The sequence below is a fragment of the Lotus japonicus genome, chromosome 1 (assembly GCF_012489685.1).
Source record: "Lotus japonicus ecotype B-129 chromosome 1, LjGifu_v1.2".
NCBI classification, from domain to species: Eukaryota; Viridiplantae; Streptophyta; class Magnoliopsida; order Fabales; family Fabaceae; genus Lotus; species Lotus japonicus.
Window position 1 is genome coordinate 135,224,573 of NC_080041.1, and position 24,342 is coordinate 135,248,914.

A 24,342-nucleotide genomic window follows, 5' to 3' on the forward strand; every position below is an offset into this window, starting at 1 on the left:
ATTTTAAGTTCTTCAAGCGTATATGACAATAATATCATGTTATTGCTATAATTTAAGTGTGTTTTAATGTTCAAATGATCATGTTGAATTTACTCTAAAATGAGTTTATTTGTGTCTTTTTAAAACTTTTTAGTTTTCATTTTCCAACATTTATTCATGAATAGATGCAAATAACATACAATGTACATTATCACACCATTAAGTGTGTTAAGGATATTAAGAGAGCACTAATCTCTTGTTGGATGAAGTACCCTTAGGCATATAGTAACATAATTTTGGGCTTTTTGGCATTTCAAATTGCCACACTATTAGGAATTCCCCTGCCAGTTAGTCCACCTTGACTTGTAGGATAAAGCAAAGTATACGCCATCTTAACAGGTCCAACTCTGTTTTTGAGTCCAACATCATCGTTCATTGTCAAGATTCTTTCCTCAATTTCTGCACGTTTCTTTCCAAACTTGTCAAAAGCTTCCAATGGCTCTGCATCACATGTCCAGTGATGAGTGTCTCTCTGTCCAAGGTACACCTCATTAGATACCATTCAAGTGAAAAAAGTGAATAAAAAGGAAGGTTTTGAGTTTTGACAGATTCTGGCTGTCACTTTGTGCGAATTTTTAGAGGGTCTTATCGACCTCATCTGGGAAAACTTCCTTCATGAGCGTTGTAGCCCTTTAAGTTAAGAAAATTCTCCAAGTAGTTTCAGGTCATTCCGATCTCTGTAGACCGAGATATTCACGTTTTAGTGACTGTGGCTCTGGCTGTACAGTGCCAGCGAATTAATTGAAACATTTTTCTTTTAATTCCGATTTTGCTCTTGATTTTAATGAAAAGGGGTTGGGTTTTCATTAGGTTCAGACCTGATTATGTGATTAATTAGTGGGTCAAGGGTCTGTTTTGGTTTGAGCTTAAAAAGAAAAAGAAAAAAACAAAACCCTAGCCCATATGAGTTGGCCGCCGGTTTTGTTAGAGTGTTGACGGGGGAATCCTTATTTTCTTTCTCATTCAGAATTAGAAGTGCACCCCCTACAATATTCACGTAACACAAAGCAAGGAGGAAGAGAGAAAAAGAGAGAAATAAAGGGAGAAGAAGCGCGAGACCGAGAGAAGGAAATTTCGCATATCAACCCTCATGTTATAACTACCCTCAGAAGCAATCACATATCAACCTTCATGTTATAACAAGTAATTTCGCATGGCAAATTTTGCAAGCATGCATGTAAATTTCACATGGCATCAAGATCTAAACCAATCATAGTAATAAGTATATAGCAAAGCATAGCATCATATGGCAAAATTCCAGCAAGCAACTCATGCACAAACCCTCATGAAAACCCTCTAGATCACAACTTAATTCGTGGCAAATCATGGCAAGGCTTTCTAGGCAAACTACCCTTCCTAAAACCAGCCCTTACCTTGCACAAGATTGATGGAAAAACAAAAGTGTGGTGATGGAAAGAAAAGTCAAGAGTTGCTGTCCAAGGTCCTTCTTCTCCTCTCCAACTGATCCCCTTCTCTCTCGCGCACGTTCCTTCTCTCTCTCGATCTCGCGCTTCTTCTCCCTTTCTTTCTCTCTTCCTCCTTGTTGTGTGTTACGTGAATATTGTAGGGGGTGCACTTCTAATTCTGAATGAGAAAGAAAATAAGGATTCCCCCCCTCAACACTAACAAAACCGGCGGCCAACTCATATGGGCCAGGGTTTTGTTTTTTCTTTCTTTTTAAGTCCAAACCAAAACAGACCCTTGACCCACTAATTAATCACATAATCAGGTCTGAACCTAATGAAAACCCAACCCCTCTTCATTAAAATCAAGAGCAAAATCGGAATTAAAAGAAAAATGTTTCAATTAATTTGCTGGTACTGTACAGCCAGAGCCACAATCACTAAAACGTGAATATCTCGGGCTACAGAGATCGGAATGACCTGAAACCACTTGGAGAATTTTCTTAACTTTAAGGGCTACAACTCTCATGAAGGAAGTTTTCTCAGATGAGGTCGTTAAGACAGTATTTCAATGAGTGAGATGCCAATAAAAGTCTGCAACTGTGCCGTGATTGTTCTCAGAAAAGCCTTATCAGGATTTGCCACAAGTTCATCATGTTCTGGAGTTCCTTCCTCAGGCATGAATCTTCTGCTTATAGTTGGACGGTTTGGGAGATAACCTATGTTAGAAAAATAAAATATGAGTAGATGGATTGAACAACTACGTAGATGGATTGAACAACTACTGTGTCCTGGATCAACCACTGCCTTAAAAACAAAAATTCTGATAAGCCAAAGGTGCAACTGATGTCAATGTCCGGCCGTGGACCAAAATTTTATGTCCCTGTTTGGTTGTTCTCTTTCAAGTCACACCAATCAAAATAATGACATGTCATTTCAAAACCAATTGTTATATTCATCTCTAAATGACATTCCTCATTTGGTTATTTTTCTTGTGGCTCTAATCAAATTGTGTCGTGTCATTTAAAAACTAATTGTCATACTCATGTATACATGACATTATTTGATTGTTGAGATAGAGAAGTGAACACCAACCGACCATCTATCTTTGTCTAAAAATCTTGTCCTATCACTACTAGAAAAACTAGTTTTCACATTGGGTATTTTTGAGTTTTAACATCGGTTTTTATCCGATGTAAACAATGTTGATGTGGTATCTCCTAACATTTTCACATCGGGTTTATAACCGATGTGCCGATGTGAAAGGTATACTGATGTGAAATGTACACTTTTCACATCGGTTCAGTCAGCCAACCGATGTGAAAAGTATACATTTCACATCTGTTCAGTCAACCAACCGATACATTTCACATCGGTTAGACAAAAAACCGATGTGAAATGTATACTTTTCACATCGGTTAGACTAAAAACCGATGTAAATGCTCAACCATTTTTTTTACACGAATTTGACCTGAATATACATATTTTTTTAATGAAAATTTATTAAAATAAAAAGAGATCTTGAGAACACACTCTCTCAAGTGAGTTAAACATCCAAGGTCCCAGAAAAAAAAAAATAATAGCCTAAAAGAACTAGAACAATTCAGCAATTCTAGTTCTATAAATGAAGTTAAACAGCAACAACTCATGAAATTAGGACAAAATAATTAAACAGCAACACAGCAACAATTCAGCAAAACAACAACAGTTCAGCAAATTAATGCCCCAAGCAGGAAAGCCACCAGCACCATAAGCATAAATTAGGAGAGCAGCGGAGGTGAGCAACTTTGAACCCTATAAACAGATGCAATAAATACAGAGATCAGCAATCCATGTTATAATGTAAAAAACAAGTTGCCCAAACTTTAATTCAGACTGTTTAGGCACAAACTTTCAACTCAGCTGCTACTGTTTTTTCAACTCCAGCTAAGTACCTTTCCACAACAAGTGCCAAGCTTCTGCAAAGTATCAAAAGAAAGGTAAGATAAAAACAAAAGCAAATGGAGTCATTACAAGAAGGCATCACAAAGCCAAAAGAAAAAAACGATCTAAACTAGAAAACAAATGGCAGAACACTGCCAGCAAAAGAAGAGAACAAAAACCAACCATATTAGTTCTATTTTTTTAATTACAGCCTTCTAGTCATAGAACCAAAATCAACCAACAAGAAGGCATCATGTGTGATGGACCTGACAAGCAATGGACAGATAAACAAGCAATTAGTTCTATTTTTTTAATTCTTCCAGTGTTGTTTGTATACTCCACTTTGTTAGCTGCTCTCCTTGTATAACAATTTGAGAATGAATAATACTGTTTTTGTTTATTACCTTTTCAGAACCAGATTTGCAGTGAAAAAAAGAAAAACAAAAGATTGCAATTATACCCCAACTTCTATGTTGGCTCATTTTCTAGCTAGGAGTAGCATATTCAACAATCAAGCAAATCTTGCAAAGTAATATGATTTGATTAAGAAGAAATTCAACCACTAATCTAATGATTGCTAGCTGCCTAAGCATGTAAACACATCAACACCTAAAATATGAAAACAAAAATGCATGTGCAGTTGAATGTTCCTGAAGCTTAATCTTCAGCAAAACTAATTGAGATTAGGGTTTTTAATCATGTGAAAATCCACAAAAACTTACTCATAAGAGGCATGAATAGAAGCTATTCCATTATCACCCTTGCAGAAGAAGTTATAACATCTTGTTCATTGAAACGCCTCCATTCTGAAGCATATCTTGCATGGCCAGAAAAATCTATCAAAACCTGTTCCACTTTGATAAGTACTTTGTATTCAAGGAAAAGAAGAGAACAAAAACCAACCAAGAGAACAAATACACACATGGGTATACATTTAACCTAGTCTAATTTTACTGGTTTCCAACACACCATGATCAGTTTTAGGTCTGCAATTTTATTTCACTTGTACTATTTCTTTGTCCATTAGTTAACTTCGTATAACTAACTCTTTGATACTTATTAGTGTCATCACCAGATGCTTGTGATAAGCACTGATCTTAAGATAAACTTAAGCTTGTTTGGCACCATTAATACTCATTAACTCAAGCAACACCAGTACTTTTTCAGTTAGATTAATGATTTGAGGATATCCGCTCTGTTAAGAGACCACAAACATGAGTGAAAAAAGAGAAAAATAGGGTGTTTATCAGTGAACAAAACTAGAGTGATTTGTAGACAAGCATAAACTTAGGTGAACAGAACAACACGGCAAACAAGCATAAACTTTGTAACATCTCGATTATTCGAAATTAGAGTAACTCAGGACAATTGAATTAAAAATTAGAGCAATATCAGTGATTATTCTAAACGTGTCTTCAGTCTTTGATGGAATGTTCATGAAGGCAACAACAATGATTACCTTGATAGTGTCGAAGCAGGAGCGGCGGCGAGCCACAGAGAAAGAGCGGCGGCGAGTCACAGCAGGAGCAGCGTCGATTCAAAGCAGGAACGAAAACTGAACAAGAGCAGGAACGAAACACAAATTGATTACCTTGTCACTTCCTGCAAATGCAAATCAAGCGTACATGTGAGCGAGCTAGAAATTGATTCAGTTTCTGAGAAAAAACAATTTGTTATCAGAAATTGTAACAAGTTACTTTCAAGACCATTTGGTAACAGTGTATACTTGAGATACAAAACAGACACAATTTTCCCAAGTCAAGCAGATAAGTACAGGCTATGTAATTCAGCACTAACTTAAAGCTTAAGTGTATTTCAAACTTCAATAATTCAGTACAAAGCTCATTGTCTCGGTGAGACTACTGCATAACGCTAGAATACAACAACAGCTACGATTTAGAACAATTTGAGAAAAAACCCTAATTGATCGAAATGAGAAAAACAGATAACAGAGGAAACAACGGAGGAAAACTTATCCAATGAGAAAAACCCTAATTTGAGAATCGTGAATAACACAAAACCAACGGAGGAAACAAGATAACAGAGGAGGAGAAGAAGTAGGAATCTGGTGCGAGCGAACGGAAGAACCAACGACGTCACCACAGAGGAGGAATTGATGTCCCGCTTTAGAAATCTGAAGTGAGTGTCGAAGCAGGAGCACAAAACGCAGGTGAGTTTAAGCAGGAACCTGGAGCGAGCGAACGAGAGAACCAACGGCGCCACCACCAACGGAAGAGTCGAAGAGGTTTAAGATTAGGGTTTTGATGGGTACAGAGAGGAAGAGGAAGGTGACTCCGCCGTCAAGATGGCCAAAACCAACGACGCCACCACCAAACGCACAACGGAAATAGGGACTGATCGAGGAAGAAAGCTTCTTTGTTTTTTCGTGAATGACTGAGGAAGAAAGCTTTCAGCGTTTGTGTAAAAATTAAAGAAAAGAGGGACTTTTACCAACGGTTGTAATATAACCGATGTGAAAACTAAATAAAAGAGGGACTTTTCCCAACGGTTGTAATATAACCGATGTGGAAAATAAAGAAAGAGAGACTTTTCCTAACGGTTGTAATGTAACCGATGTGAAAAGTACTTCATTAAAATTTCAAAAATGCCACCGCATTTAGCTTTCACATCGCTTATTGTATCAACCGATGTAAAAAATGTTTACTAATTATTTTTCACATCAGACATATTCCCAACTGATGTGAAAACTCTCATAAAAGTTTACTATAATTTCAATATTGCCACCGCGTTATCTTTCACATCGGGTATTTCATCCACCGTTGTGAAAACCCTGATGTAGAAAATACTTTTTCTAGTAGTGTATGTATAACTGAGGTTACAACAGCTACTATAAACGAAAAATAATTAGTATGAAAATAATTTGAATGCTATTATTCAAATAACCTGCATACGGGTATTGTCCAAAGTCGATGGCTGCATGCAGAGCTGAAGCAACCCATATAATAAATAATGCAAGATTCAATCAACTCTTCACGAGTTTGCATCTTTGGCCACCATGGCTCATCTTTTTTGTCACCGTGACCCTCTTCCCTTAGTTCCTTCCACCAAGACTGTAGTTCAGCATCTTCCTTCACTGTGCCATCTGTTTTGTAGTAAAAGGAGCAATAGTCCTGAACCCATGTCCTGATAGCAAACCAGATCTCTAACCCATTAACTGCATAAGGGTAATCCTCGATAAGTAGGCGAAGGCCATGCCTAGATGTTGGATCCTCAATAGCCATTCCTCTGAAAGAAGCGACCATTTATCAGCTCAAACATCAATGTTCCTTTCTCCTATTCTATTTTGTAATGTGTCATGATAGAACTATGAAAAATTTAGGTTGTTGAATGACTTTATATTATATTTCTAGCACACTCTAGAACACTCTCACGCGATATCCCATATGGCTTCAATTGTGGACAATGCATAACAGCACAAGCTCATGTTCTTTCTGCTGAAATTCAACTTTTAACTTGCATAATGGAGAGAACAAGCACTGTACTTTAAACCACTTGACTATAGAGATTTTGGTACTATGTTAAGAACTAACTATCACAAAGTCTTAAGGTTGTGTTTGGATATCTGTTAGCACATACTTCAAGGTAAAAGTGAACAAATCTCTTCTTTTGCATTGGAACGAAAGTTAGTTTACGTTGTACTCAACTATATTCAAACACACTAAATTGTTGAGTGAAGACGCATGAATAGTTTTACACTATATTTCTAAACTCAGCAAGTAAGTTTCTGGTAATTAAAGCTCCCGCTATGCGCAGGGTTCAGAGAAGGGTATGGCCATATGGTCTATAGAAGTTAAAAATTTCTCCGTCCCATCTCAATCTCTAATTTTTCTCCCCTTCCAATCTCGTTCTTCCCATTTCCCCCAATGAGTTCATTCACCTCACTTGCGGCCCATGCAGCCACGCCATTTTCTGCCAAATTTTTATAGCGATATAGTACACTTTTATTAAGAGGACCAAATTTTACAAGGTACAAAAAATTAGTTTCGGTTCTTTAAAAAAAAATCGGTAATGCATAAAGTACATTCCATTCCAGGAATTGTTTCAGGAATGTAATATTTGAATTCTGAAAATTACCATTCCAAGAACTAGAATTGGGAAAATTACATTTTTGAAACTATTTTCACGAATAAAAGAATGGAAAAATAATTTCAATAATGAAATGGTTTGCATTTCTGAAATTAGTTTCAGAAATATAATTTCTTTTAGGAAGCATTTTCACATGCCTGAAATCAGTTATAGGAAGCTTTTTTTTTTATGATTCAGTAGTTATACATTTCACACTTGTGTGTGCAATTAGAGAGCACAAAAATGAGAATTTTTTCACGTACATAAAATAAGTTCCGGTAGGTGAAACTTAAAATTCTAAGGGGGAAATGACTATTGAAAAGTTCCGAAGCATATGATTCAATTGATGCTTCCACAAATTAAATGTTGGAAAAAAAAAAGTTTTAGAATATAAAATACGAACTATTTTGAAATGTGAGGGTACTTTGAAAACTTGGATGGTGGAGGGATGATTATGAAAGGTGTGGGGTAGTAGTGTCTTTAGTCTTACCCTAAATTAATACTAGTTCGGTTCCAACCTAAAAATTAAAAGGTTTTAGTTACACAGTTTATGAGTGGCAAGCTCAACCATTCATTGCAATTACTTCTCTGTGAGCTGCTTGCTTTCTTTCTGGTCTTCAACAGGTGGAGTACTGCAGTTGTGCTCTTGTAGGATTCATATTGGCTGGAAAATTTTGATCTATGTCTAGTGGCCAAAATACACTTGTCTAGTGGCCAAAATACACTTACTGCTAGCCTTATGCTAAGTTTTGCAGCTTTCTTTTTTAGCAGTTTGTATTGTATTTCATATTAGCTTTTACTAATTGACAACCTTGTACATGGTTGAAGTACCCATAGTACTTCTCTTAATATCATCTTTGGCTTACCCAAAAAAAAATATTGTGACCTGGGCCAGCCGAGCTAGGAACCATATTAAATTCACAAGCATATATGATATAACAATTGTCAATTTGAGCTGCTAGGAGGATGCTTTCAATCTTTCGTAGTGGTGCACGGCCAGGAACGGGTCTTCTATCACGCTACATGTGATGTGATGTAAGGTTAATTTGGCGGGGAAGGTACTTGCAAGTTGCAAAGAAAATCCAACTCGAAAGTCAGTATGAGAAGTGTAACAACTTTGAAGAATAATGACTCAGTAAATAAGCAATGCATGTTTATGTAAATAAATGATTAAACATGTATTTTTAAATATGCTGAGATTCGTAGTTAAGGCACTTGGCTAACCTTATACAATTGTTCAATAAACATACATGTCGATTTTGTTCCACTTAGCTAAACATTATTAACTTTACTTTTGCCGTCTACTTAATTAGCTGTGAAACATTTGAATCATTCTAAAATATAAATGATATTTAGTCTTGTACCCATTTTGACGGGTAAATTAAATAACAATCTTCACACATGTGCAACCACGAAATTTTTATTTTGGTTTTGATCTGTTTTTATATTTTAATTAATTTTATCGTTTGTCTTAACACAAATGCAACCACACAATTTATCCCTTTTGGATATTAAACTATCCCGCCATAAACTTGACAGGCAAACCACATCGGCACATCAGGTCCAAATCTTCATTCTATTTATATTTTGAAACATAATAATTTTTTATCAAAGAAACTTTTAATCAGAAATCCTTTTTCAAAAGATTCAAACTTAATTAAGTTCTTGTACTTGTATACTTTTTTTTTTGAAACAAGTACTTGTATAATTAATTAAATTTGGTCGTTATATTAATTTATCTAAAGTTCTTAAATCTTGGTTTTTTTAACGTTTTGAGGTAATAAAGTGATTTTAAAATGATAAAAGTTAAAAATTTCTTGAAAAATATTTGAAGGGCCGGGTCTGTAACATGTTTTTTGTTTGTTTTTGAAATGGGGTCTGTAAATGTTAAATGAAGAGTATAACACTTTAACATGAGAAAGAGAATTCATACACGTGAAGATCATTTCTAAATTGGTGCATGTGAGTATAATGGAAATGGTCCTCATCTTATCTTATAATTATGGTGTATGGTGAGTAATGATATATACACACCTCATTTTTTAAACACTCTATTTCCACCTCTTTTTATTTCTATCTCTCTCATCTTATCATCTATCACATCTCATATTTTCTCTCTCTTACTTTTTCTTTTCTTCCTATCTCTCTCACAATTCCACCTCTTCACCTCAAAAGAGAGGTGTGGATGAAACATTACTCGTGTATGATTTATAGCGGCCGACACGTACTTAATGAATTTTCTTGATCATAATCCATAAAGGTTTTTTTTTTTTTTTTTTTTTTTTTTTACTTTTAATCCTGTTGTATGTATAAGACCCTAAAATTCTAAACGTCCCACTAAAAGGCACATGAAGGCACACTTTCTTTGTGCGTAAGGAAACTCTGCTACTTTGAAGATAAAATTAAGTATGAGAAGAAGCTTATCTATAAGTAACTTCTAAATCTCATAATTAATTGGATGAAAAAACATTAAATTCCAAATGCTAATCTATAATACTATATTTATGATTAATTATGTTATGGCTTGGGTTCACTAAAGGTTATACGTTTTACTCAAATGTGGTTTGAATGAGGTTGTCTAAATAACTCTTGGTAAAAATTGGGTTAAATTATCCTTGATGATGTGTCTCCAATAATATTGTAACATATGGTTTTATAAATTCCAACTCATTTCACAATTCTTTTTATTTTATATTTTCATTTTATTAAATAATCTATTTACACAATAAACCAATCAATTTGAATAATAATACATAACTCCTTTTTAAAAAAAACCTCAAAACCATTTTTACTAATCTGCCAAGCCATAGCCACAGCACTAAATGATTATAAAATAAAAGAATAATTGTCATGGAACAACAATTAAATCATTTTCAAGTTTAAGAAAATAATATTACTTCAATTGGGTTATGCCTGTGAGTTCTCATCTGACCATGATCACCATTTTCCAATTGTTCAAGCACTGCATCAATAATTGAACCTGGTATCATCCTTGATGCTTACATTTCGAATGCCTTCAGCAAGGAGGCCAAGAAGAAGAACGAACAAAACAAACCAGAAATCATGGAAAAATTGGGGATTAGGGTTCTAAATTGTTTCTTTTGGGAAAAGAAGCTATGTGTTATTATCCTAATTGATTGGTTTATTGTGCAAATTGATTGTTTAATAACATGAATATTATGAAAATAAAAAATAAATAAAAAACGAAATGAGTTGAAATTTATAAAACCACATGTTACAATATTATTGAAGACACCTCATTGAGAGTGATTTAATCCAATTTTTACCAAGGGTTATTTAGACAACCCGGTTTAAATAGATGATTTGGAACTTTTGGTTGATGGTGATGGTTGGCTGTAAGTTATCTAGTTCTGGGATAAGAAAAATGATGATTATGTGTTGTCACTGCTGGGTTTGAAAAGCTAGAATAAGAATGAATGTCACCTCAAGGAGACTAATGTCTGCCGCTTGTATTCACTTTTGAAAAACAATGGAAAAAGGCAAAGACGAGAGAAAAGGGGAGATTTTGCTCCCTACACCTTCATTTTATACAATTGGTTTTATATTTTCATGCGGAGTTATCTAAATGATAAAAAACTTAATTAAATCATCCTAGTCCTATATAAATTATTAATAGAGATTAATTGATATGCACCGTTAGTGTAAATAAGTCTTATACTAGCGTTCAATCACATTATGTCACATATAACTAAGTGGTTAAAAATCTTTTTAATTTTAATTAGTAAATTAATAAATTGCTGATGTGGTGAAAATCAATTGAACCATGTGTAAAACACGTTTACACTGTCAGTGCACCTCCCATTTTCTCTTATTAGTAATATTTAAGATAAGTGAAATTTTTAACCCACTTAATCGTGAGAAATTGCTTATCGAAAAAAAAAATTACGTAAGAGATTTATGGAAGAAGAAGAGGCATGAATGGCATTTGCTTGGCAGACAAGCAGACAATGGAATTAAGCTTTACAAACGGGTAATTTAGTCATTTCAATAGCTTAACCTCAATCGTTTAATATCCTTGTATTGTATTAATAGTTAATACTTAATAGTCTAATACTACATATGCATCAATATATATTGGTGATTTTTACATATGTATATGAGGAGTGTTTGCAATCGCAACACTCACTTTATCATTTTTATTTTATCACTGCGTTATGAGTTCATTGAAATACACACGTGTCTCATTGAACCAGAAATGGTGAGATTCATATTTTCAGTGAAATCGACATAAATTTCAATATATCAATGAATAAATATAATGTTAACATAATAGCCACCACCGTTTTAAGTTTTAAGGAGGGAAGGAGGAGCGTGTGAACATAATGAAGTTGGAATATTAGAATTCCTACACGTACTAGTACTAGTAGTAGTAGGTGGAAGGTTTGTGATCAGTGAAACATGAGTACGTACCAAATGTCTCATGAGACATAAATACAACTACCAACCTCCACCGTCTTCTTTAATTCTCAACCGTCAACAGAATTCAATGTCGACGTTCATTCTCCATGTATATATGCAAACGCTAATGATAATTAACTTCATCAAATCAAAACAAAACAATACAAAACAAATTGTACCTTCTTTGTTTCTTCCGTCCTAGTAGAACCAGAACTAGAACTAGAACTAGAACCATGTCGTCCAGGGTAACCGTTTTCTCAAAACTCACGGCGGTTTCCAGCAAACCAGTCCGGTCAGGTATGACCCATACCTTGTCGGCAATGGACCATGCCATGGGTTTCCACTCACTTCACATCGTGTTCTACTACGAGAACGAGGACAACTTGCTGGAGTCGTTTGAACTGGACTCGTTGAGGGAGTCACTGTGTGAGGTTCTCACGGAGTACCCGACGATGACCGGTCGGTTGGCTCGAGATGGAGATGGGAACTGGGAAGTGAGGTGCAATGATGCTGGTGTTCGGGTCATCAAGGCCAATGTGGATACTACTCTTAGTGAGTGGTTACAATCTGCGTCGGCTTCGGAGCAGGCGCGACTAATCGCTTGGGATCATATGCCCGATGATCCCAGCACTTGGTCGCCCTTTCGAATTCAGGTTTGTGCATTTTGCTTTTGATCGAGCAATTTGATTAAGCTCAATTTCAATTAATATTGCTTGGTATGCATGTTTGGATATTTTCTACGATTGATTTCGAAAAAGACAAAATCAATTCTGAAGAGAGGTGCGAATAGTCTTTAGTTTTGGAATTGATTCTGATAAAAGAATCGAATCGATACAGTGACTTTATACCTAAAGGTTGTTAACTGATAATGAGGGTGTAACAGAAACTCTAACCTCCTAAATAATCACTAACTACTACTTAACACTAAGCAAAACTGATTAACGGTAAGTAAACTCAGTTACTAGCAACAAATTATTTGCTAGTAGTAGCTTGACAAATTATTACTATATTACTCATTATTTTTTGGTTACATTATGTTACTCATTATTGAGTATTGACAACTGTGTGATGCATCATTTATTATGTTCTCGTTTCTTGTTTTATCTTTTTTTGGGAAATATTCAATATTAAGGAATTTTTTGCATAAAATGGAAATCAATCTAGGTTGTATTGAGCCAGTAAAAATAAAATGTCCTGTTGCCGATTTGTTTGAAAATAAATGTGTTAAATCTGATAAAATGATAAAAATGTTTACCCATATTTTCGTCCAAATCTCTTCTAAACTGTTTTGTACTACACAATCTAGCACTTTCCTTTTTCCAACAAACACATGCTTAGTTTCTTTTTGTTTGGTCTGCCCAATTTCGTTTTGTATTCTTATGAAAATGCTTGGCGCAAAATAGAGGTGCATTGATTCAATAACATTTTGATGGTTCAAATCTTAAAGTTAATCTTGACTGACCGATCTTGATGAAGTATATGAGCCAACTGATCTTTGATCAAACAATGCACATGTTTTGACGGTATGAGTGTAGGAATAACTGCGGATCACAAACAATTTTCTCATAATTTTCAATTTTTTTTGGTTCTTGATTCACCTACTGATTGTTGAGTTTTACGCATGCAGCATAATTCAATCCAAACACAAGTACTAGAAATTGTTCATCCAATTCTAACAGAGTTTAATTAGACTACACAATTGAGTTTATCAGGCACATGGAAAGAAAGTTAATTGGTCACTTTTAGAAATGTGGTTTCTTTCATAATTATGTCTACATATATAAATTCAGTGATAATGGTGATAAGGTAGATCTAATAGTTTCATGGATTTTGCAGATAAACAGCTTCAAAGATGGAGGTCTTGCAATAGGACTAAGCTGTAACCACATGCTTGCTGATCTAACCTGCGCAGCATCATTCTTCAATTCATGGACTGAAACTCACCGGCAAAAACCCATCACTCACCCTCCTTTCTTCAATCCACTTCCAAAGCCTCACACAAATTCTCCAGCAGCAACAACAACCATGTCACCCCCACAAGCACAAACACAAACACCCTCTTCAACAAACATGGCCTCAACCACTTTTAAGTTTTCCAGTTCAATAATCAAACAATGCCTCTTCAATATCCATGAAACATGTCCCAATGCCACCCCATTTGACTTCCTTTCGGCTCTATTTTGGACTCGTATTGCTCGCTTGAAGCCTCCGAAAAACCATGATCAATCTCATTATTCTCTATCGATTTGCACAGACTTCAGGAAGCTCCTGAAGCCATCCCTTCCTATAGGATACTTCGGTAACGCGTTACATTTTTCCACACTTTCTGTTGAAGACATGGAGAGTGGTGACTTAGGAGACATAGCTAGTGCAGTACATAGTCACTTGGCAGGGCTAGCAGAGGAAGAAATCTGGTCTTCCATAGAACGGTTCGAGACGCAAAAGGAATCAGGAGGGAAGTTTAGATCGCCTAGTTGCATGTATGGGCCTGAGTTAACTTGTGTTTCCATGGAACACATGGTGGAGGCAGAGTCGTCGTTGCTGTATGCAGCAATGTTTAGCAATAATGAGAAGCCAGTTCATGTTTCTTGTCACATGGGGAAGGTGGAGGGTGAAGGTTTGATCATGGTGATGCCTTCCTCAGAAGGAGGGCTTGCAAGAACGGTGAAGGTGATGCTTCCGGAGGAAGAACTTGCTGAACTAAGCAAGGATGAAGCGATATTGCAGCTGGAGCCAACTGTGATCCTTGCTGGTTGTGGGGCAGAACATTGATTGTTGGTTGAATTGATCTGTGGAGAAATTAAATTTTGGTGTCTTGTTTGACTCTCTCTGATCTATGATGTTCATGCCAGCTATTTGATGGTGATTTCTGACCAGAAGAAGAGTATAATGCTTCCTACAAGTTGCTGAAATTGAAAGGATCACAATGCAAGGTAACACTGTGATGAGATTGATTAATTTTCAAACAGATGGTGAAAATTGTGTAGGTGTGGGATAAAATATCTGTACCTATAGTTTTAAGCACCATATGTGTACTACTGCATACTGGAGTGGTTTTTTTAATGTGGAGTTTCGTTTTATTTATTATTTTTTATAAATAAAATCATTTATTTAAATTGCATGGTTTTTTGTGTTATTTAAATAACTTCTGATCTAGTACATGCTACTCCTACTATCATAGAAAATCTTCTTAGTCTTCTTCTCCAATGTCCTTTGAAGCGCCAACCTAGATCATGTGTTGGAGGAAGTGAATTTCAGTGATGACTTTTACAGCTAAGCCTGGAGCTCAAAGCTGAGATCACTTAAAGAGTTGGGACCATAATGGTTAATGGTTTTTGTATTATTAAAAGTGCTTAAGTACCTTTTATTCCTTATATAAGATTTTAATCTACAAATATTTTAGTTGAAACACAGGAAATATAAAAGAAAGGCATAGCAATTGAAAACAGACAGGGAAGCATTATCCAACTGTGATTAAGCAAAATGGCTGGTAACTATGATATGGAAATCTTGGATTCAAATCAAACTTTCTCTATATCATCATTTGAGAGCATAACATGTACATAGCTAAGCACGCAACACAGTAATAGTTTTATTCAGATGCAATAATTTCACCCAAAATTAGACAACAAATCCAATGTTCTTGCCGGCGGAGTGTCAGCAAAATTTGACAACAAATCCAATGTTCTTGCCGGCGGAGTGTCAGCAAAATTAGACAACAAATCCAATGTTCTTGCCGGCGGAGTGTCAGCAAATTTCCATGAGCGTCTAAAAAATGCATCAGTAATTCGCTCCCCTGCCACTACCTCACACATTGCAGCTGCAATTTCCTTCAAATCATCTTCGCGGAGCCTCACTTTTAATGAGTCGTCATTACTATGAAGATGTTCTATCTTAGTTGTTCCTACAATACATGAGAGTTGCAGAAATGTTAGAGATAAGTTTGTTTTACATTGGCTGCCACATGCCTAACACAACCTTCTTCCTTTATCCGGGCTTTGGACCGGCTATGACACAACATGGGTGGAGTTTTTCATAAAATATACTTTTTCAAATCATTTCACATAGTACTCGTCAATCATCACAACAGATTGATTCTACTAGATACTATTACCTCCCCCTTTTCTGTACATTCAAATTATACTAGTGAAAGTGCTTCACAGATACCAAATTTGATGCAGGTTGAAAAATTGTAAAATCACTCACCAGGGATTGGTATCACACGATGCCCTTGACGTCGACCTTGACCTTGAACTTGACGATGGATCCATGCTAGAGCAAGTTGTTAAGATGTGCATTGATACTTCTCTGCCAACTTCACTAGCCGAGAATAGAAAATCCTGTTCTTGTACAAGGTGTTCTCCCCTTTAAACCTTTTATTGACTGTCTGGTGAAAAGAGATGTTGGTGAACAATGAACAAGCAAAATTTTCATTGGAAACAAAGGATTAAGTCCATACCAGCATACTGGTTCTAGGTATACATTCCAAGACAGCCTTGCCACCGAAAAATCCATGGCCAAGAGGACAGTATGGTACTATTCCAATACCAAGTTCCCTGCAAGTGTTGTCACTTGTCACCAAAGCCATTTAATGAAGAATCGTGAAGGACGCAGAAAAGCACTGAGTCAGGAAATGAAAGAAAGAACTTGGTCTCCTATATACAAATCACAAAATTCCAATTTTACCTAGTAAATTTGTTCAGAAGTGCACCTCTAGAAGTCAAACAACTTTCTTCACTTGAAAGATATCACAGAAAAAAAGGGCATGTTGTTGCCATTTGTGAAACAACCAAAGATGTATAAAACCCAATGATTCAAGGAACCATTTTCAGCTGTCTCAACTATTATATGAAGTTGAAAAATATAAATAGATTACAAAGAAGACAGATCAAAAAGAAAGGTGTAGAAACCACTCTACAATAGATGCTTTACATGTTCAAGTTATTTGAGAGCAATGCTGCTTCATATGCTAGTGACCTCACAGTCAAAACTGTCAAAACAAAACTTGAGATTTCCTACTGACTCAACTCAAATGTTGACTAGGAAGTAGGAAACTAATCAGCTAGAATGTTGGTGGTATTATAGAGGTGGTAATAATAGAAACTAAATCACTCAACTAAAGGCAAAATATATAGAAGAGTACATCTACTTCATAATTTAGCAGAAAATTAGAGTAAGGGAAAGTGTGGCTGAATTCTTTTGTATTTCTCTGTTAATATCTGCATCACATAAACATGTACTTATAGGCTATAGCATGATAAGTGACTTACTATTATAAAAAAATCACAACTAGTTACTTAATGTTCACTTAATCAATCCACTCTAGCACTAAGTATCTCCACTAACATTAGTAACAATTATACTCTACTTAGTAATTTAGTATCACTATCAGCACATTAGTCAACATAGGATAGCAAATTCTGGACATGTATGTACTATGTACCTGCAAAGTGGAACAAGATCTTGCTCATATTCACGACTCCAAAGGGACCACTCCATTTGTACAGCAGTAATGGGATGAACAGCATGTGCCCTCCTGATTGTTTCAGGACTAGCTTCACATAATCCTACGTAATTAATGTTTCCTTCCATGACCAACTTGTGAAGCTCCTCCATCTATGATTCAAAGAAAACCGCCGCAAATCAAAGACAGACAGACACACACACACACAGCTACCAAGTACAGACCAAATTGTTCAAAACTCAAAAGACAAGTAAAATAAAGAATAAAGAATTTCTTTCATGGGGGCATTAATTACTCACAGTGTCCTCAATGGGTACATTGGTGTCAATGCGGTGCACATAATAGAGATCAATGTACACCTCTCCAAGGCGTTCGAGGCTAGCCTCACAGCAGGATCGAACATATTCAGGGGTACCAATTCACAATAACCTCACCAGATTCGATTCCGACAATCCCAAACTTTGTGGCAATATGAACATCATCTCGAGGCAAGTTCTTGATCGCCTGAGAGTACTTCAAATGTTAAGTATGTGTTCTACATTGTTGATTGTTTCTAACATTCCATATTAAAAATTGAAAGGGATCATCTATTCATCTCATCATCAACAGTTACTGATAGTGATAGAGTTATAGTTAAAGAAAGTACCTTCCCAACCAAGATTTCATTGACATGGGGGCCATAAAAATCTGCAGTGTCGAACAAGCTGATCCCTTTTTCGAAAGCGTTCTCAATCAAGGAGATAGCATCCTCTTCCGGAAGAGGAGACTTATTGAACAATCCAGTGAGGCCCATGCACCCAAATCCCAACCTGGAAGTCTGCATTGCAATCAAGAAACCATACCAGACACTGAAAAACTCAACCATTGACACCACAACAAGGAAACTAAGCTACTACTCAAAGTGATGATTTCAATTTTCAACTTACCTTGAAGCCTTGACTTCCAAGATTCACTTCAACATACTCACCCATTCTTGTGATTCTGTGTTCCTCTTCTTCAAAGTTGAAATGTTTCTTGTGAATGAAGGCAATAAGTTTGAAGAGAATTTCTGAAATGAAACGTACATGCAAAGTGAAATGTAAATACAAAATGAAATTCTTACTAACTAACTAACTAACTAACCACTCAACTGAACTAACAAACTGCTGAGTCAGCAGTAACTAACTAAAAATTTAACTCGTAATGAAAAAAATAATCTTAATTGACTTTTTTTAATACTTTTTATTGGGATGTTTATTCTTACGTGGCAATGTTTCCAAATTAATATTCAAATGAATACAACGGAAAATATTTTAAAGCATTTTTTAGATTATTAAATTGGGAGGAAGTTTTAGTAGGATTTTTTTTGGCTATAGCTACCATGTTCTATCTTGTAAAAGAGGCGGGGAAGGCATCAATTGCAAGAAAGTTGCCATTGTGAATGTGAATTGTCACTTGCAAGTTGCAAAACATTGATAAGAGAAACCTATCAATCAAAATCAAAATCCAAGATATATTAAAACTATTAGTAATAAAAAGATATTGAAATGTAGCGCATTTCGTGGTCAGTCGTTTCCCGCTTAGCGCGAACATCCCGATGAAGAGATTAGTTAATGTTATTAGCAATGGATACCCTGGACTCACCGGGAAAAAAATTTCAAAATTCGAGTTGAACTTTTTTTAATATTATCTTCCAATTTGATTGAATGTGTCAATGAAGACCGTGTTATGTAAAAATTACTCAAACATGAAACAAATTATCAGCCACAAAAAATGTGTTGGTCTAGTGTTAGGTAAACTAGACCTCCGTAAGGATGTGATCACTCAAGTTCGAACTTCAAATCAAACTATTAGCCATCTACCTAGGCTATAGAGAGTCAGATTCCCTTGAAACAATTTGTCTCTTATCAGAGAATCAACTTTTTGATCTATATGCTACTATCATAGGAAACAATCACCGTCATCTTCCCCAATGTCGTCGGAGGGTGAACCTAACTCATGTGTAGGAGGAAGCAAATTTTAGTGATGATTTTTACTGCTAAGCCTGGAGTTCAAAGGCAAAGCTGTGATCACTTAAAGATTTGGGACCATAGTGGTTAATAGTTTTTCTATAATTAACAGTATTTGCGCACTTTTCAGTCCTTAAAATCTTAATCTACAAATATTTTAAGTAGAAACAGAGGGATTATAAAAGAAAGGCATGGCATTAGACATCTTAGCTCACAAGTTCAGCTCACTCGAGACAAAGAAAACAAACAGGGAAACATTAATCCAACTGTGATTAAGCAAATTGGCTGGTAACAATGATGTGGAAATCTTGGATTCAAATCAAACTTAATCTATCTCATCATGTGATTGCATAACATGTACATAGCTAAAGCACACCACACAAGGTAATAGTTTTATTCAGATGCCGATTAATCTTGCCGGAGACTAGATTAGTGCCTAACTGGTATCTAGCTATGCTTTTGCCGGAGTGTCAGCAAATTTCCATGAACATTTAACAAATGCATCAGTAGTTCGCTCCCCTACCACCTCAGATACTGCCATTGCATCTTCGATTTCCTTCAAATCATCTTCGCTGAGCTTCACTTCCAATGAACTGATGTTACTATCAAGATTTTTTATCTTAGTTGTTCCTACAATACATGAGAGTTGCAGAAATGTTATCTACAAGCAAAAAAATTCACAATTGAAAGGACTCTCAATTTTCTAGTATGTTATGAGCTTAAGATGAAGGGAAGAGGGTTCATAATTTCATATATATGTTCAGAGAACACTTGAATTGTTGATTACATTCAAATTATACTCGTGAATATGCTTCGCAGATAACAAATTTGGTGCAGGTTGAAAACTGTGAAATCACTCACCAGGGATGGGTACCACGTCATCTCCTTGATGAAACATCCACGCAAGAGCAAGTTGGGAAGATGTACATCCATGCTTCTCTGCCAACTTCACTAGCCTATGATAAAAAATCTTGTTCTTGTCAAAGTTCTCCCCTTGTAACCTTGGTTGGAGTGCCTGGTGAAAAGAGATGTTGATCAACAATGAACAAGCAATAGCAAAATATTCATTAGAAACAAAGGATTAAGTCCATACCAGGAAACTATTTGCTGGTACACTTTCTATGACAGCCTTGCCACCGAAAAATCCACGGCCAAGGGGACTGTATGGTACTATTCCAATCCCAAGTTCCCTGCAAAATTGTTACCAAAGCCATTTAATGAAGAATTCCAAAGGACATGGAAAAGCAAAATCAGGAAGCGAAATAACTTGGTCGCTTACACACAAATCATAAAGTTTCAGTTTAAGCAAGTAAACATAATTGCATCTCTAGAAGTCAAACAATTTTATTCGCTTGAAAGATATCACAAAAGAAAAAGGGCATGTTGGCTTGTTGCCTCAACACTCAACAAATTTATCAAGATGAAAAATATAAATAGATTAGAGAAGACAGACAAAAAATAAAGGTGTTGAAAGTTGAAACCATTCAATAATAGATACCTTACATGTTTTCCTTTAAGTTTTTTGGGAGCTATCCAACTTGAGTCATGCACTAGCTAGATTGTTGTTTTCTTTGGATAAAAACAAATGGCTTAACTCTTTCCTGAAGAAATACTAGTGACCTCACAATCAGTCTAATTTTTCAGTGAAATAATAGTTCATGGGGTATCCACAATCACAATTTACACTAATAATCCTATAAGGTAGGGCTTTTAAGAAACTCAAACTCAAAGGTTGACCAGGAAGTAGGAAACTAATAAGCTAGGATAGCAAATTCTGTAATTACATCCTAGACATGTATATACCTGCAAACCGGAACAATATCTTCCTCAATTTCACGAGTCCAAATGGACCATTCCATTTGCACAGCTGCAATGGGATGAACAGCATGTGCCCTCCTGATTGTACCAGAACTAGCTTCAGATAATCCTATGTACTTTATCTTTCCCTCTTGGACCAACTTCTTAAGCTCACCCATCTGTGATTAAAAAACAGCAAATCAAAAACAGACAAACAAAGCTACCAACCAAAATACCAAATTGTCCCAAACCCAGAAGACAAGTAAAAAAAGAAAAGTTTCATGGGGACATTACTCACAGTGTCCTCAATGGGAACAGAGGTGTCAATCCGGTGCTGATAATAGAGATCAATGTATTGCACCCCAAGACGCTGAAGGCTAGCCTCACAACAGGATCGAACATATTCAGGGGTACCATTCACTATAACATTACCAGAATCAAATTTGACAATTCCAAACTTTGTGGCAATCTGAACTTGATCTCGAGGCAAGTCCTTGAGTGCCTGAGAGTTCAAATGTTATGTATTTTAGATCACATCATTACAGTAATGATATTTAGACACCCAAACAATATAGACACCTCACAGACACCACACTTTTTACTTCTCTCTTTTGTTCCTTTCTCAATCCGGTGTCTACATTGTGCATATGTGCACAAATAATTTTCCAATTATCGTTCTATTTTAAAAACTGAAAGAAATTGAACGAGATCAGTTACTGATAGTATTACAGTTAAAGTACCTTTCCAACCAAAACTTCATTGACATGAGGGCCATAAACATCTGATGTGTCAAAGAAGGTGATCCCTTTGCTGAAAGCATACTTGATCAAGGAGATGCCATCTTCTTCAGGAAGAGGAGAGTTATACACTCCAGTGAGGCCCATGCACCCAAATCCCAACTTGGAAACCTACAACACAGTCAAAACCAGAAATTGAAAAATCAAATCATTCACACAATAAGGAATCAACTCAAAATGATGATTTCAATGGACTTAACTTACCTCAAGGCCTTGGCTTCCAAGCTTCACTCGTGGAATCTCACCCATTTTTGTGCTTCTCTTTTCCTCTCCAATGTTCCAGCTCTCTCACTCTCCCTTCTTTTCCTCTTCAAATGTTTGTTTGTTGGTGTGGTTTGGTAGGTGAACCTAACGCACTAGGGAAGCATTATGGCGCTCCTTTATATACAACAAATTTAGTTGACTTTTATCTCATGTACTACCTTGCAGTCAACCTTCACAGCTACAATCATTCAATTTTAAAAATAATCAAGATAAATATACATAAATTTCTCTCATTAATACTTTACATATAAGAAACTCAACTTGATTTCTTCTTCAATCTTTGATTTCATCATCCAATGTGTCAGCCCAGTAGGAACATTGTTTTCACTTTTCATCATTGATTATGTCATAAACTCTTCTTCGAAAATTTCATAATGGCAACCCATAATTATATTGATAAGTTGTATTCAGAGGTAAGCAAGTACTATATTGAAAAAATGCATGTCCAATATTTTTCTTCTATGTAAATTAGGTTTAAAACACATGCGAGGCAATTTTTTCTTTTACTCACTTGAATGAAATATTCTGATTGATTATTCCATGAAGCTGAGTATATATATATATATATATATATATATATATATATATATATATATATATATATATATATATATATATATATATATATATAAAAGAGTTTAGGAATAACTAAATAAGGAAAAAATCTATCCTAATAAAAGATAAAATATACTAAATATATTTATCCCTATTTATTTTATCTACATATCTCAACACTCCCCCTCAAGGTGAAGCATATAAATCATATGCATCCAGCTTGTCACATATATATTTTATCCGGGGACCCCGTAAAGACTTGGTAAAAATATCAGCCAACTGATCTTGAGAGCAAACAGAAGAGTACCACAAAGAATCTTCTCCCTAATAAAATGACAATCAACTTCTATATGTTTTGTTCGTTCATGAAAAACCGGATTAGAAGAAAGATATAAAGCTGACTGATTGTCACATACTAAGTTCATAGGAGTAATCGCACAAAACTTCAACTCCTGAAGTAAGTGCTTCAACCACAAGAGCTCACACGTAGTATGAGCCATAGCACGGTACTCAGCTTCAGTGCTTGATCTAGCAACAACACTTTGTTTCTTACTCTTCCAAGAGACGAGGTTTCCACCAATAAAAACACAATAACCAGAGGTGGATCTCCTATCACCTGCATCACCTGCCCAATCCGCATCTGAATATCCAGTAATACTAGTATGACCTCTATCAGTATAAACCAGACCTTTTCCAGGCGACCCTTTTATGTATTGAAGTATCCGAATAACAGCCTGCCAATGACTCTTACAAGGAGAGTTTAAAAACTGGCTGACAACACTAACAGAGAATGATATATCAGGCCTGGTCATTGTGAGATAATTCAACTTTCCTACTAACCTCCTATATCTTCCTGGATCAGAATAAGGCTCCCCCTGGTTAGGCAGAAGCTTCACATTAGGGTCCATAGGAGTATCCACAGGCTTGCAGTTAAGAAGGCCTGTTTCTTCCAAAATATCAAGCGCATACTTTCTTTGACAAATAACAATACCAGACTTTGACTGAGCTACCTCAATCCCAAGAAAGTAATGCAAAGATCCAAGATCCTTAGTCTGAAAATGCTGAAACAGGTGCTGCTTAAGAGCTTGTATGCCCTCTTGATCATCACCAGTGATTACAATATCATCCACATAGACCACAAGATAAATGAACCTCTTTGAGGATGAACACCTGAAGAAGACTGAGTGATCCGCTTCACAACGAACTAACCCAAACTGCTGAATAACATTGCTGAAACGGCCAAACCAAGCTCGGGGTGATTGTTTCAGACCATACATGAACTTTTGCAATTTACAAACTAGTCCAGACTCCCCCTGAGCAATAAACCCTGGTGGTTGCTCCATATAGATCTCTTCTTCCAGATCACCATGTAAGAAGGCATTTTTAATATCTAGCTGAAACAAGGGTCAATGTCGCATAGCAGCCATGGCAAAAAATAAACGAACAGACGCCATCTTTGCAACTGGTGAAAAAGTATCACTATAATCCAAGCCATAAACCTGAGTGTACCCTTTGGCAACAAGACGAGCCTTCAATCGATCAATATGTCCATCAGGGCCTACTTTAACATTAAAGACCCAACGACAACCAACAATAGATTTCCCTGC

General features: G+C 35.9%; 2 protein-coding genes and 2 pseudogenes across 2 annotated transcripts; 1 reads left to right on the forward strand and 3 right to left on the reverse strand.

Annotated features, from left to right (window-relative positions):
• Window positions 1–1,997: 1,997 nt before the first annotated feature.
• LOC130726938 (probable linoleate 9S-lipoxygenase 5) lies at window positions 1,998–6,607 on the reverse strand (annotated as a pseudogene).
• A 5,393-nt stretch (window positions 6,608–12,000) lies between these two features.
• Window positions 12,001–14,991, forward strand: LOC130731267 (hydroxycinnamoyltransferase-like). The gene is made up of 2 exons (XM_057583500.1): window positions 12,001–12,523; window positions 13,707–14,991. Exons 1-2 carry the CDS (start codon window positions 12,104–12,106, stop codon window positions 14,640–14,642), a joined length of 1,356 nt encoding a protein of 451 aa, XP_057439483.1. The 5' UTR covers window positions 12,001–12,103; the 3' UTR covers window positions 14,643–14,991.
• A 480-nt stretch (window positions 14,992–15,471) lies between these two features.
• LOC130731269 (probable aldo-keto reductase 1) lies at window positions 15,472–19,431 on the reverse strand (annotated as a pseudogene).
• A 136-nt stretch (window positions 19,432–19,567) lies between these two features.
• On the reverse strand, window positions 19,568–22,284 carry LOC130731270 (probable aldo-keto reductase 1). Its single transcript, XM_057583501.1, has 7 exons — window positions 22,121–22,284; window positions 21,860–22,027; window positions 21,418–21,621; window positions 21,126–21,298; window positions 20,416–20,512; window positions 20,184–20,337; window positions 19,568–19,952 (listed from the first exon to the last, which is right to left on the reverse strand). Exons 1-7 carry the CDS (start codon window positions 22,163–22,165, stop codon window positions 19,774–19,776), a joined length of 1,020 nt encoding a protein of 339 aa, XP_057439484.1. The 5' UTR covers window positions 22,166–22,284; the 3' UTR covers window positions 19,568–19,773.
• Window positions 22,285–24,342: the final 2,058 nt, after the last annotated feature.

What these genes read in the sequence shown, in the direction of transcription:
- LOC130731267 (XM_057583500.1), top strand. Translation starts at nt 12,104, where the DNA reads ATGTCGTCCAGGGTAACCGTTTTCTCAAAACTCACGGCGGTTTCCAGC. An exon ending in GGTCGCCCTTTCGAATTCAG is followed by an intron (nt 12,524 to 13,706) that starts GTTTGTGCATTT and finishes TGGATTTTGCAG; the next exon opens with ATAAACAGCTTCAAAGATGG.
- LOC130731270 (XM_057583501.1), bottom strand. Translation starts at nt 22,165, where the DNA reads ATGGGTGAGATTCCACGAGTGAAGCTTGGAAGCCAAGGCCTTGAG. An exon ending in ATGAAGTTTTGGTTGGAAAG is followed by an intron (nt 21,622 to 21,859) that starts GTACTTTAACTG and finishes TTGAACTCTCAG; the next exon opens with GCACTCAAGGACTTGCCTCG. An exon ending in TGACGTGGTACCCATCCCTG is followed by an intron (nt 19,953 to 20,183) that starts GTGAGTGATTTC and finishes CATGTATTGTAG; the next exon opens with GAACAACTAAGATAAAAAAT.